Here is a 14,675-nt window from a genome sequence, read left to right on the forward strand (position 1 = left end):
AGGCCGCTCACGTCCTTGTTTGAAATTATTTGCATTTATGTAAAAATTTATTGTGCCTATATTTACGACGTTGGAGGCCTAAAACGTTGTTTTGCCTGCCTATTTTGGCGCCTAAAACGCGCTTCTTTAATGCCTAAAGATCCGGCCTCTACCAGTGATAACATCTCGAGGCGGTGCACCACAGGCACCAAATGGCCACATTTCAATCGGTATCCCGAAGCGTGTTCCGCGCGAACTTTTGCGTACTTAGAACGGTTAAATCAATTGTCGCAGCCTTAAGAACTTCAGAGCTTGCACAGTGCTTTGCAGTAATTGTGTTGGGTTTTGCTTGGACACATGGAACCAAAGCGGCCCCAGAGCAACCGTACTATTTTGAACTTACCGCCACTTGATCACCTGATTACAAGATTGAAATCCTGCACTAGAATATACTTCTTATAATTAAATATAAGTTTTACAATGTTTTAAATTAAATTAAAATAAATTTATATTTATGTGTTATTAAAAGTATTTATAAAATGTCAAATAACTACTGCGCATTCTGCGGAGCTGACGCTGGGGGCCGTATACGGCTGACGGCAAGTTTCACTGTGTTGGCTGGAATGTACTCGTTTTTGTTGGCTCCCCGTGAATTTAGTCATCAAAATAACTCATGTGTCGGTGCCGCACAGGTTCAAAGTTAACGCGAGCTTATGTAGGCGCGCGTCACGGTCGCCGGACGTCCACGCCGATAAAAACATGAACTGGCTGCGCCCGCGCTACATCATAGCCGTGTTCCTATTCTCAGAGGTGGTTCTCGGCAGCGGCGTACTCGTTCAAGACCGCTCGACAAATGCACTCACGAGCGACAAGGATGCATCGGATCCCGCGCAAGGCAGTGCGCCTACGGCCGACGACAAAGGTAAACGGAAGAGTTAACCTCTGCCGTTTTCCGTGCGCTCGTTGGCGAGAGCCCGTTCTGCGACATTCGGAAACGTCGAGGCTACGGGTCCGAGGCCCGAGCAAGGACGACTCGCTGCACCTTTCTCGGCGTACTCGCGAAGTCAGCCGAGCGTTTCGCCCGTTGCTACGTTGCCCCACCGGCCGGCGCGCGAAATTGCAGCACTTAAAAGTCTCTATAAATATTGATACAGCGCACCGCATTGTTCTGTGTGGAGCTCACAAGTGAAGCCACTGTTGAATCGCAAGTGTCCGTGGCGCAGCGTCGCAGTGTGTGACAAGCGACACAGCTCCGTGCGACGCCTTTGCTCCTGCTGGCTTAATAAGCAGATTTAAAACTTCGATCAAATCACCTGCAGAAGTGTTCTGAGTAGGATTGCGAGGTACTCTTCTGAGCTAATCACTCCGACATTGATGCTTCGCCACGAAGCAGGTTGCAGCCGCTTTTTAAGTATCTTCTTTTCGTATTTTATTTGTCTTTTTTCGCGTAATGAACGTAACCGTATCTCGTTTCGTTGAAACACCGTTCGCAATTTTCATTCAGTACGTTTTGACGAGCGCGCTGGTTGTCTTGTGTAACATCTTGAAGACTTTCGCTTTCGACATTTGAGAGGCTTCATCACGCCCCCCTTCAGCTCAGCAAGTGGTTCGCGTTCGGACGCATGCAGTCATTTTGCGCAACTTGAGCTTATAACGGCAAGCGACGGCGCGCAAATAAGCGAGCGCGACAACCTGCGCTGCCTTCTTTCGAGGCTTCGTTTTGCGTGCCGCGCCGACAACAAATACACGCCAACAAAGCGAAGCGGACACGTGTGAACGAAAGCGTGATTCCGGCACTCGCCTCAAGTTGTAAAGCGTTGATTGAAGCGGCGTTTGACGCGACGTATACGTGCACCGAAAATGTCACGGCTGATAGTGAGGAAAACACACACACGCACACACACACAGGATCGTCTCCGGTGTTGTTTCCGGCATTGGTCGTAACAGTGCCGGACTATCGGGGCCGTTCCACGCGCGGCCTTGAAAATATCTCGCGGCATTTTCGTGGACCGCTGCCGCGATCCCAGCGTTTATTTTTTTGCCGTGCCGCCGCGGTCGTCGTGTGGGAAGAGCGCTCTGTCTGCTGCGACGCGGCGACACATTCCGCTTAGGCCACCGGTCCATTGGCGAGTGACGTCACCAAATTGTTGAAACAACAGCAGTTTTAAAAAATGCGAAGCCGCAATAGCGCCCGTCTGTCGAGGCCCAGGTCCGTAGTGGCTGGCTGCGTGTCACGCGCACTTTAACCCGCCTTTATGCGCTGTGAAGGCCAGCCGAGTTGCGACGCCCTTCTGTAGGGTTTCAGTTTTATTCTGACTGGCACTTTCCAGAGAATCGCCAGAATCAGTTTCATTTGAGGCGGGGGCTAGCTTTAATTCGTTTTGCGGCATTGAACTTCCAGCTTGAAGTTTGTGGCCCTGAATAAATGCTGCACCTTGGACGTGACTCAGCCTATTGCTGAAATACGTATTTGGCATTCCAAAAGTTGTTAGTCATATTTATTCGTAGTAGCAGCGATAGCACAAGCACCATTATTGGGTATTATCTGAAAGATTGCTTCACAGTTTTGCGAAAATACTTCCTGTTGATCTGTACCTCAAAAAACAATTGTGTGGGCAGTGCAAGTCAAGTTTTAAAAATTCTCTTTCATCTAGCCCCATCTTTGTTACATGAGTGATGTTTGAGTTCTTGGAGTGCATTTGAGCCCTGTCATAGACTTCCCATGTATGGGATTGAGATCTTGTATCTACTTAATAATTTTCCAGGATGGTGCTTTATATTTTACATTGCAACATGAAACATTGTTTAAAATGATTACAACAAATTGTGTTTAATCTTCAAGAATTGGGATTTAGCTGGGGGACATCATTTAACCAGCACACATGTCTGTTAATCTGTTCATCCTCGGTACACGTACCTTGCTTGTTTGTGTTATGTTGTAAACAAACTACCACTTTCCATGTAAATTGTGCCTTAAGGCTGTCAGTCTATTGTTCTTCACTCATGCTTATGAATTATTCACAACTGAGTTTAGTGATCAGGCCTCACATTTTCAGGGAGCACAGCAACGTGTGAGAAAGTAAACGCATGCGACGACCTGCTGGGTTATGAAGCAATTCGAGCCCTGCATCAACAGCTGGATGATGATGACAATGGAAGCGTTGACATCGCTGAGACAGATGAGGTTTGCCTTTTGTATAACTTTTTCACCGCCGGGTGTCATTTTGAACTTGTGGCATTAAGACATGGCACAAGGAAGGTCAAATTGTACAATACTTGAATTCAGATGTAATTTTCAAGTTTGAAAGATGGCATTATAAAACATTTTAAAGAGTTTGTTTTGCTTTACTTTGATGCTGGTATGTTTTTTGAGACAAAGCTCAACCATTACAGTAAAGGCAAACTTGACATTGGCTGCTGCAAGAAGTGATTAAATCCTTGAAGATTTGATGTCACCCTCTTTATGAAATCCTCCTCACATAGCCCATCAGAAAGCCAGCACAGATTTGCTCTTTCTGTCTTCTTTCTTTGTTGGAAAAACCAGATGCGCACTGACACGTGTTCCAGATGTAGCAACAATCGGAAAGCTTGAGTTTTAAGAACTGTGGCATTTAACCCAAATAGACATTCTTTTTAAAATGCAAATTGTTTCTGACCAGAGCCTTCAACATGCTGAATGTGTGTCTGCTTAACCCACTTCAAGAGTTTATACTTTTTGCTATTGTTGCAACCACTTCTAACTGCATTTAAACTGCCCTTAATGTAAAATTAGTGGTGAAGGTGCACCAGTGAGCAAAAGTATATGGACCCTAGGGCAGACGAAAACACTGAATTTCTTCATAATTATGATGTGTAAACTGAAATTGAATTGACAAGAGCAGTGTAAAGTTTGCAATGCCGAGTTTGAACTGCAGTCCTTAATTTAAAGTTACATTCACATGCCGAGGAGAAAATCAACTTATTGTGCAATCCCTAGTTCATATACTTGTGCTCGTGGGTGTACTATCGACCAAAAAAGTTTACGGACCACGGGATCTCAGAAAACACTAAACCTCCTAGCAGCTTTTAAAAGTAGCCAGTAAAACTGTACATCACGATGTTGTTCGCATATACCAGTAGAGGCTAGAAATGGGAATACCAGGCTGCATTTTGAGGCTGCGGAGATATTCAGCTTTTGGTCAGATCCCTTTATCCATAAACTTTTTTGGTCGATAGTACATACTTACTGTTAACATCTGGCAAGCAACTGTGTCACACAGATGCCTTCAGGCATGCCCAAGCCAATGCACTGCCAAATACCATTTTCAACCGGACATGGTTTCAGTCCTTAGTCCTTCTATAATGTGCTTGGAGCTTTGTGCTTTAATTACACTCGAAAAAGTACTCTGTACATCAACTTCAGTGAGGAGTGAAACTGGCTGAGTAATAGGGCTAGAAAGCTGCCAATGAATTACCATTATGAAGGATGTCATAAAAGTATAGTTGGAAGCACTGACTGTTGGGCTAGTTAGAATGCCATTAAATTTATTTTGCATGATGCTGAGTCAGTATTTCAAGGTGACCTTTTCTGATTGATTCCGATTCTATCCCCACTGTTCTAGCCAGTGTCAAAACATGAGGAGAGAAAATAAAGAATACAAGCTCTGGCTGCAACATACTTGTCTGCATGTCCTCTACAAACAATAAAACATGAGTTAGTTCTTGTTACCAATATTGAAATTCTTACGGCATAAAGAAAAAGAGTGAGTGGGGCTAGCTAGCATTTGCAGAGATTTGCGGTCAGAGTGCATATGGGGGGTCGAGGAAAAAAAATTTCCTCGTTCTAAGCTCTTTTTAACCAGGCTGTTCTAAAAATACTCAACATGTTCTGCTGCTATAGGGACTGCAAGGGAGCTTTCTTTAGTTTCTTCTGGTGCATTTCAAGACAGGTGGTTTTCTCTACTTTAACAATTTCCTTTTTTTTTTTCCTGGAAATGCATTTGCAGAGCTTTCCTTGTTGTGAGGCTTGAAACCATATCTGTATTCTTTCTGAATTTGTTGCTTCTCCTGCATATTAATAGCATTCTGTGTCGTGGAGTGATCTTACCCATTTTTCTGTGAGCAGCTGTAATTTCCAGGAAGTTGGCTAGGTGATTTATGTGTTGTGAAAGCTGTCTGACATGTTGAGCAGCAGTGATTAAATGCATCATTGTTACTCGACATAACCTGCATGAGCCATCTTTCTTTACTCAGCCCAGTAATTAATAGATATCGGCATCATGTGATGCTGCGGAAAAGAAAAGATGTAGATGGAAGCATAATTACCTATCTTATGCAGTGTGTGCAAGCAATGAATGTAGAACGAGGAGACATCCGTAGTTCGTACATACTGTATAACATACACAGTCATGTCAAACCAACTAGCCTGCTAACTCATTTCCATAGAGGTAAAAGGAGTTGCCCAGCAGTAAGCTTTACCCTGTATTCCATATTCTGAACACTTTCAGCACACTTATACTCCTGCGACACTTGTCAGATCCTGTTCTTCAGTTATGAGTTAGTAATAAAGTCCAGCATAAAATGCATGAAAACAATAATAATAAGCAGGGAAATTTTACGAGGGAGTGTACTTAAACTGGCATGTATATAACGGAGGCATTGTGATATGCTTTATTTGTGTGGGTTGGAGTAATTATTATTTAAGAAGCTGTGTTTGTAAGTTCCGTGTCTTCGCATATAATACATGTCTCTATAACTGGATGTCACGGTAATATTGCTGCCTTCTGCCTGCTTCTTAGTTGTAGTAGTGGTGAAATGTCAGAGCGAGTCCTGTGTTCGTACGCTCGTGCTTTTTATTATTTTCTGTATAGTCTTATAGATTATATCAAAAAGTGATGTAACAGAAAGGACCTTAAATGGTTCCATCGAATTACAAATATGTTGCCAATTGAAGAATACATGTTAGTCACAACAGTCTCTCCTATTTGCAAGTGCACTTTGTGACATTGCTCCTTTTGCCAGATTGCTCCTTTGGCCACATCGCTCATTTGGCCCACTAATGGGGGCACCAGTCATCATTCAGATGAAGTTTAATCTACTTAGCACGTGGCTGTTGCACGTCTTTATCACCATTGGTACGCCTACAACCCCCATCACATTAAAATGCACAAACAGTGCATATGTGTGATAGTAAAAAAAAAAAAAACTGTCAGCACACCATTAGTTTAGCAAATTGCCTTGCATGAAAGCTAGTTTTATATTAAGGGGGGAAAATGAGGTCTATTCAGAAAATTATGAGTGCAAAATTTTCGGATTACAAAGCAAAGTCGGTGAAGAGTCTCGAGTCTTGTTGCACTGTACTTGCATGTCCTGTTTTACATTCTCTCTGTTGTGACTGTGCTCTTTGTGTGCCCAGTTTCTTAGAGACGAGCTGCAGTACGAGAACGGCTATGAGCGGCAGAAGAAATTTCACGGCAATGACAAGTACATTTCCCTCGAAGAATTATGGCAATCCTGGCAGGTCTCTGAAGGTTCGTTGCGATCTTGAGTTGTCTTGCACCTAAACCAATTCTTGCCTACCATGAATTAATCGTTACGCTCATTGCAGGTTGCGCAGCGATTGTTTTGCTATAAAGGTACGGTCGACTTGCAGTAAAAAGCAATTCCTGTAATTTTTCTTCTACAAATGAGTGCTGTTGCTTAAATTTCTCTGCATCTCCTCTCATGCATCACATGGTCCAGTTTGTACAAAAAAAAAAAAAAAGCAATGACAACAACAAAAGAACATTGTAGCCAAGACTAAGCCAGGCAGCCTGGAGAGCTCTCAATGCCACTGCTTATGCCCGAGCTGCTTATGAGACTACTTGTGGCGACGTCTGAAGAAATGTGTGCAGTTACAATAAGTTCTAAATGTTCTTGTTTCACACGACCATTTGTTCTGTTAAACATAAAGATTGCTTTGTGAAGCTTATGTTGGTGCCGAAATGTTTACACCATAACCTGGTTTGCAATGCTGCTCATGAAATGATCAGCTCTGCGCACTTTGTTTAAAAGGCAGCTGTGCAGGATGTTAGCTGCACCACTGCAGCTTCCATCCCTTTGTTGCAAATGGCAAGCACAGGTTGGTGCAAGTAAAAACCGTATGTCGAAAGGTACTGATCAGGAGTGCACCTGTCAACCTTCAAAATTAATTTGTGGATGAACTGCAAAACCCTGTCACATCATTGGCACTTGTGTCCAAAGTACCAAGGAGAATACAAATCTGGTTTAGATCCGCGGGCCTCGAGCAATTGTTAGAGTTGCCCGTTAATTCAAACTTTCATGTACCATGTGTTTTTTGTTTGAATTATCAACTATTTGAAGTGCCCAAATTTGAGTAAAATATGGTTCAACACAACTATCTGTTATTATACAAAGTTGTATTCGCATTGAAAAAAAGGCTACGCAACCTTTAATGAAATCAGCTACAAGAATAAATCTATTATACAGCACCTTTTGAAAGATGACTGTTCTTTTATGGTCATTTATTGGTTTAACGTAGGGGTTTGGGAATACCGAATAGTATATTTCAAATTGAATATAGAATTTTAACAATATATTAATTGATGCAGAAAATTAACACTTTTATGCTTCCAAATTTTGTGTAAAAAAGAAATGCTGTACATGCTCAGGAGGCTAATCACATTACTTCCCAAGACTCTTGCTAGCTATCAGTAATTTAGGTACTTATGAAGCGAAATGCATAGCATGTTCCACTCCTATTAAAGAGAACACCAAATTAGTATGTCTGCACTGATAGCAACTTAGTTTGTATATGAAGGTCTGGAAAATATTTTTTAACTATAGAATGTCTAGCAAATAGAATTAAGTGCTTTGCTCCCTCTGAAGCTGAAGAAATAGTGAAATTGTCCTAAATACCAATGGGGTTTACAGTTTATTTAATCGTGGGCCATACTGTGCTAATGGCAATCTTTCATTGCTTGGAAAGTATTGCTTACCCGTTTTCTTCGGAAAACGGGAGAGTTCTTTCATCTTTATGGCAGGTGGTTTCTTTGGGTTATCGTCAGCTTGTTATAAGGCCAATCTGTGCGACAGACTAAAGTGGGGAATGCACATCATGTCACATTATGTAGCCTGTCAATATCGAGAGTCAATAATCACCAAGCATGAGCACATTTCTACTTACTCATCCCCTCATCAGTCATTTTTGCATGCGTAGCTTCACCCTTGGAAGCAGCCAAAAAGCTTGATTTGCTCAAAGGCCTTATTTAAATTGTCGCTTGAATTTGCATTGAAAAGATAGAAGACGGGCCAGTATATTTAGATCTGAATTAACTGGCACTTTGAAGTATCTGAATTTGAGATATTGCAAGTTGATTGCAGCACCTACAGTGGCCAGTGCATTTATCTCAAGTTTAGCTCTGGATTATGGTGTTCAGATATCGCACAGAGAACATATTTCACGGCCTAAATTGCACAACAGTACATTTGCCACCAGTGGTTGTCTCTCTCATTCGTTCGGTATAAATGAAAACCCACTATCAGTAACAGCCCTGGAATTATTACAGCATGCCAAGGGGGGGGGGGGGGGGGGATGGCTGGTCTCGGAACGTGCAGCACCCTTCTGCCACTGATATTGTGTTACTTGATTTTCCACCACCTCCCCACCCCCCCTCCCTATCCACCAAAAAAGAAACGAAGTCAGCAATCTGCACGCAGAGTCAAAAAGAATTTAATCGAAAAGTGTGGAGGCCAGTTTCCTCAGTATGCTGAGCTCGCTATGATGAGCTCTGAGGCAATAGGCAATTATGGTTTCTTATTCCTCGTGGACAAACTAAAAATGTTCTGTGTTCAGAGGCACTGTTACTTACATACTAGGTTGCAGAATGTCATTTCCTGGCAAATTTAAAATGCTAACAAGCTAGTGCTAACGAATTCTGAATAATTGACATAAATTCTGCATATATCACTGAACATATATTATAGGACGGATTTGAACGCTCCTAGTAGATGGAGAAAAAAAAAATTAGGGCCTGTCCTGTCTTGTCCTGTCTCCTTCTGTGTTCTTATTCAAATTTGTGCTTGCCCTTTTTTCTTCTTCCCTGCTATTTGCTGAGGTAGGGTTAGGCAGGCTGAAGTGGCGATGGAATGATCTCATCGCCACTTGACTATGTATAAAATCATAAGCATCATAAGGCTCGGGCTACTAAATACCAAGTCAATAACGCTATCTAGTATGGGCAGTTATAAGGTTCTTAACAACAGGCACCTTTTTTGACACCAGCATGCTCATACCTTTTTTTCTTCTTTCCTGTACAACCTGTGCAACCCTACAGTCCACAATTGGACGGTGGAAGAGACGATCGAGTGGCTGGTTAGCTGTGTCGAGCTGCCGCAGTATTCAAAGACCTTCGAAGAAAATGCAGTGGATGGCTCAACTCTGCCCAGGTAACATTCATTCATTATGATCATAGCATTTCATACTGGCATTGCAGTCCGTTCACCCATTATGGAGATTGTAGGAAATATGTGGATTTCTGTACAACTTAACATACATCAAGAAGGCACATTGCACCTTCTTTATTGTTCTTTATGTTTAATTTTGTTGTGTCTAAGCATCACGGTGCCTCTGTGAAGCAGCTGTGCTTTAAATTTGCAGTTCATTTTATGATGTTACATTCTGCGCATAAGTAAATCATGGAACTTTCAAGTGTGTGTGTCTCTAAATCGAGCTGGTGATTGGCAAGTAACACTCAGCTGGAGTAATTTATATATTAAACAACTATTTTACTCTTTGTAATTTTTCTAAAGCCATCAAATTTTGTACATTGCATTGCATGCCTACCAAGCGTAATTGCCTCCAGGTTTCTCTTCTTTGATGTGCCAGCCATACTTCCACTTGTTACTGACCTTTCTTTTTTATTTATTAATTTAAATATGTTTGTCTATTTATTTATTTATTTATTTATTTATTTTCTGGTACGACCAAGTTGCTGAATTGTACATCTTTGTGCGTATTATTTAGTTTGAACTTATAACGCCAAGCATTTAATATACACACCATCCTACTAAGACTAGAAGCAGGAGCCCACCGTTGCAGTCAGATACATTGATCTGGAAGGGAAATGGTCAGCAATAACTCATTTTAGTTGCTACAAGAACTGTTTTACAATAGGCATCACGTATATACCAGTCTCTCCTTTCTTTTGTTGCATTGCTTTATTTCTATTGCTATTAAGGTGCAAAATGGGATACTTTTACTGTGCGTGAAAATGTCGTTTTTCCAGAATGGCCGTGGCCAACAACAACTACCTGAGCAGCGTGCTTGGCATCAAGGATGTTATCCACAAACAGAAACTCACCCTCAAGGCCATGGATGTTGTGCTCTTTGGGCCACCAAAACGTCAGTACCTCACCTGACCTTCACTTCTTTGTTGGTTCTTTTGGCAATGACAGAGAACATTGTCAAGCCCACAGTGTGTGCTCTGTTGTACTTTAATCTTTAAAACCTAAATGTCCTGGTAGCTGATGTAATGTAGTGCACGTGACATGTAAAATAGCTGCCTGCATTGCATTAGTCTCTTTTAATTCTTTTCGCTAAGAAGTTTCACTCATCAGTCTTTGAAACTTTCATTGGGTGTCTTCAGAGGGTGAAAGGGTACACTAGAGGGGTGCTTGCATCAAGCAAGCTTATACAGACAAGTTCCTGAAGCATGCGAAATCAGCAACAGCAAAGTCACTGAAAATGTCACTGTGATCTACAATGTGTTGCTTGTTGTAAGTCCTTGCTGCTACTTGAGAGCTGAGTCTAAAGGTAAATCATCGTTAATAAATTGCATATGTGTCTATCCTTTAAGAAGCATGTGCTTGGGGCAGTCTTTAAAAAAAAAGTTGTCGCAGTTTCACCTGAAAGGCGAAGCATCAATTGCGATAGCAAGTTTGTAGAGAGCTATACGGAGTAATGATAGTAGCTTTATCAGCTGTATAAACTTGGACATGCAGCAGCACCGGCAACACGCACAACTGTTGTCGACGCCGTCGGCGTTTTGCCCGCGTTCGCACTAAATGCGTGCGGCGTTGGTGACTGTTGCCGGAGCCTCTGATATAAATAGGCACTTGGTGCTGCAGCTAAACGTCGCTTCTCTTCCCTCCCCCTCCCCCCCACGGCCTTTCGTGCGTCCGAAGAAGGCGCGTTTGCTCTACATATATGGTGATTGTAAAGGAGGAAAGAGACGCCTACTTCTGCAGCCCTTAACGCACGGCGCAGAACGCGTGTTTGTTCTCCGCCGTGGGTTCACTCCCCGTGAAAGCGCGCGTCCCTCGCGTCCTTTCACTCGCACATACAGCGTTCGGCTGCGCGCGGCGACGATTTCATCTCCATTCACGTCATACGGAACCTCACGGCGACGGCAACGGCGACGCCGACGGCAGAAATCTGCTTTGGAGTGTCCATATAATTGCTATCGCAATAAAAGGAAATTCATGCTAGTATTACCCTCCGACCCTTAGTGTCGGGGCAGCGGGAATTTACGATTTGGGAAGATCACGGGTTGGCAGGTATGCATTCCTGTACTTAGATTTAGGTGCATGTTAAAGGGACAGAAAAGGCAAATATTAAGTCAAGCTAAAGTGATAGATTAGTGCTCAAGAATCTCTAAAGTGTCAGTGTTATCGTGAACAGAGCCTTAGTAATTGAGAAATTGAGGTAAATGTAGGACACGATTAGAGACTCCCCCGGGACATTCAAGTACTTGCCCGATGACGAAGACCTTCCTCATTTAAATTCTGTCACTAGTACTCAACCACGCGTTATAAACGCATCATTGTATTGCATCATAAGACGAAAGAAAATGCTACTTGTCCGCTTCTATTTCATTTTTAGAAAAAGACCTCATTGACATTACCCTTGACAACAATGTGGGTGACAGAAAGGTTTCGAAAGACTACGCGATAACGAAACTACTGAATCGCAAAAGCACGGGCAGCGCAGAGTCAAGCGAAAACTAAACCTTTCAACTGCCCGTGTCGTTGTCGGTCGATTCTGCGCGCCGCTCTCACTTTTGCATTTCAGTAGTTTCGTTATCGTGTAGTGCTATGCTGGTTTTGCTGGCTCGGGTAACTCGCACAAACTGCAAGCAGCGGGGAATTCCACTTTCATGTGATGTCGCGGGATGCCCGAACGGTCCACGCCACTTGGCTTAAAGCAGCTACAGCGGTGAATCCACCGCTCTGTCTTGGCTTGGTTTCTCCATGGCCGCACACTTTCGTTTTGTCCTAAAAACTCTACTGCCACCTGTCGGCCGCTGTTTTACTCACAGACAGCATGCAGGAAAGGGTGGTGATGTATACGCCACCACTCCCCATTTGGGTGGTGGGAGATATTAATTGCGATAAAGGTATTCCGCAGATGCAATTTTCTCGTAAACCAAATCTTTTCTTGGCATGAAACAAGCATTGCGAGGTTTCTGGAAGGTTATTTAAACATTCAACTTTGACTTAGTATTTGCCTTTAGTGTCCCTTTAAACAACCCCAGGTGGTCGAAATTAAGCCGGAGTCCGCCACTACGGTGTCTCTCATAACCGTTGAGTTGCTTTCAGACATTAAAACCTGGGTTCTGATTTGATTTTATTTTATTTAACCCCTTCAGGCGCCAATTCTATTGACTGAAGATTCACTTTCACCATATTTCTTGCATCTTTAGAATCATTTAAAGCATAGTAAGTGGAACAGATGAGAAATTTTCAATTGTTCAGTGAGGTTTGTAATGTTTTAAAAATTTGATATCTATGCGGGAACTGTCTACAGGAGCATCAGGTATGAGGACGTCAACTATTTCATGTCCAGCATACTTGGAAAGCACCCACCCAGATACTTGAAGAATATGCCTGATGTTAGACATTGTCAAAAACCATGACAGAAGTGAACCTGGGCTACATGACAACATACTGGTACCCATACAAAAGATCCAATCAGAAGTGTCTCAAGATGTAGGCAATGCGCTCTAGACATCATATTTTATCAGTGCTTTTGCTTTTAATGTGCCATTTTTGGTGTTTACAATTGTGCACACGGCGTCTGAAGGGGTTATTACATACACCCGCATCTCTCTGAAGTATCAGTTATAACTGATACTTCAGAGTAGTTTGCTTTGGTGACATTCCTCTATATGTTGCTGATTGAACAAACTATGTCCTTAAGTCAAGAAACTCCCTGTCCTCCTCCTCCTGTTGTGCGCATGCAGATCACAACTACGTCAAGGATGTGCTGTTAGTGCTGTCGCTGGTGATTGCCATAGGTGGCTGCTGGTTTGCATACGTGCAGCACAACTACTCTCAGCGCCATCTGAAGAAGATGATGAAGGACATGGACAGCCTGCAGAGAGCTGAGGAGCAGCTGTCCGAGCTGCAGAGAGAGTAAGCATCACTGCTGTGCCTTTGCATTCGGCTCTCCAGTGCACCAAGGCTTCGTTCGACAGTGGTAGCCATACTTTGCCTTTGAGGCCCTGAACTCGGGAACTCAATTGAGTTCAGTTATATTGCAATTATGGAAGCATAGCATGTAATAGATGGAAGACAGTGTTGCCAGGTCGGACGAGGCGAGTTAGAGAAATCTTAGCCCCAATGTAGCCAAACACAAAAAGAGAGCAAAATATTTCATAGCCAAATATAGCCATTTTTATTTGCAGTTTTATTTCTATATAAGTTTTCACATTCAACAACGCATTCCTTTTTTGCACAACCCATTGTAACCAAATGTCCTTGCCGCCGTGACGTCTACATCATGCTTGCAGCGAATCGCTGCAGAAGGCAAAATCATAGTGCTTTTATTATATGACAGATAGTACTGAGTTATTATTTTTAGTTATATACAGTAATACTAACTACAAGCTCTGCTTTTTAGCTCACGTGACATCCGCCTACGGCGTAGAAAAACTACTTCAGCTGTCCAGCGGTCTGCAACGGTGACGCGCCCACGGCTTTTTTTTTTTTTGAATGAGCCGAAACCAGTGTATCGCACTATGATATCTCGCGTTATTTGTCTCATCGTCCTATCTTGTTCTCTCATTAATTAGATTGGCCCGGGTTACCTGGGACACACTCTATATAGTTTCCATTTACGTCAACCTGGCCGCCGTCTTAGGTCTCCAGCACGCGAAGAACATGCATTAAAAACAAGTGAGAGAGAACAGATGCCACTCGCTGTCTCAATCGGTGTTAGCAAAACTTTAAACGGTTGCTGTGGAAAACGACACACAAGTGTAAGAAGTGCGCAGTCGTTTGCAGCGATGAACACATCCCGAACGTAACTCGCTCTATATGGCAAAGAGCAAAGGTAAACATCAAGTTGATAACAGTGGTAATCCTGTGAAAACTGGTTACTGTCAAAAAGCAAACCATGTTGGTATACTATTAATAATAATTACTGGGGTTTTACGTGCCAAAACCACAATATGATTGGGAGGCATGAAGCAGTGGGCGACTCCGGATTAATTTTGACCACCTGGGGTTCTTTAACGTGCATATAAATCTAAGTACACGGGTGTTTCAACATTTAGCCTCGATCGAAATGCGGCCATCGTGGCCCGGGATCCAACCCCCGTCCTCGAGCCAGCAGCGCTAGCATTTAACCCTTTGTTGGACAGCACGACATATACGTCCCACTTTTCATTCCTTGTTTCCGGTGGTGTCGCTCCTTAAGAGAGCTCGCATACAAGCCA

General features: G+C 42.9%; 1 protein-coding gene across 9 annotated transcripts in view; it reads left to right on the plus strand.

The window, feature by feature from the left end:
* The first annotated feature begins 546 nt into the window (after window positions 1–546).
* LOC119449726 (stromal interaction molecule homolog) overlaps window positions 547–14,675 on the plus strand; it is a 54,145-nt gene continuing 40,016 nt past the window's right edge. For 5 of the 9 annotated variants that reach the window (XM_037712964.2, XM_037712965.2, XM_037712971.2 and 2 more), the window contains exons 1-6: window positions 548–901; window positions 3,036–3,163; window positions 6,374–6,488; window positions 9,294–9,405; window positions 10,245–10,360; window positions 13,200–13,371. In XM_037712964.2, the coding sequence (XP_037568892.1) occupies window positions 739–901; window positions 3,036–3,163; window positions 6,374–6,488; window positions 9,294–9,405; window positions 10,245–10,360; window positions 13,200–13,371 (806 nt within the window). In that variant the 5' untranslated portion in view covers window positions 548–738. Of the gene's footprint in view, window positions 902–3,035; window positions 3,164–6,373; window positions 6,489–9,293; window positions 9,406–10,244; window positions 10,361–13,199; window positions 13,372–14,675 lie in introns of all 9 variants that reach the window. The other 4 variants (XM_037712963.2, XM_037712967.2, XM_037712966.2 and 1 more) reach the window with 1 other exon arrangement.

Source organism: Dermacentor silvarum, chromosome 4, assembly GCF_013339745.2.
Source record: "Dermacentor silvarum isolate Dsil-2018 chromosome 4, BIME_Dsil_1.4, whole genome shotgun sequence".
Classification (NCBI taxonomy): Eukaryota; Metazoa; Arthropoda; class Arachnida; order Ixodida; family Ixodidae; genus Dermacentor; species Dermacentor silvarum.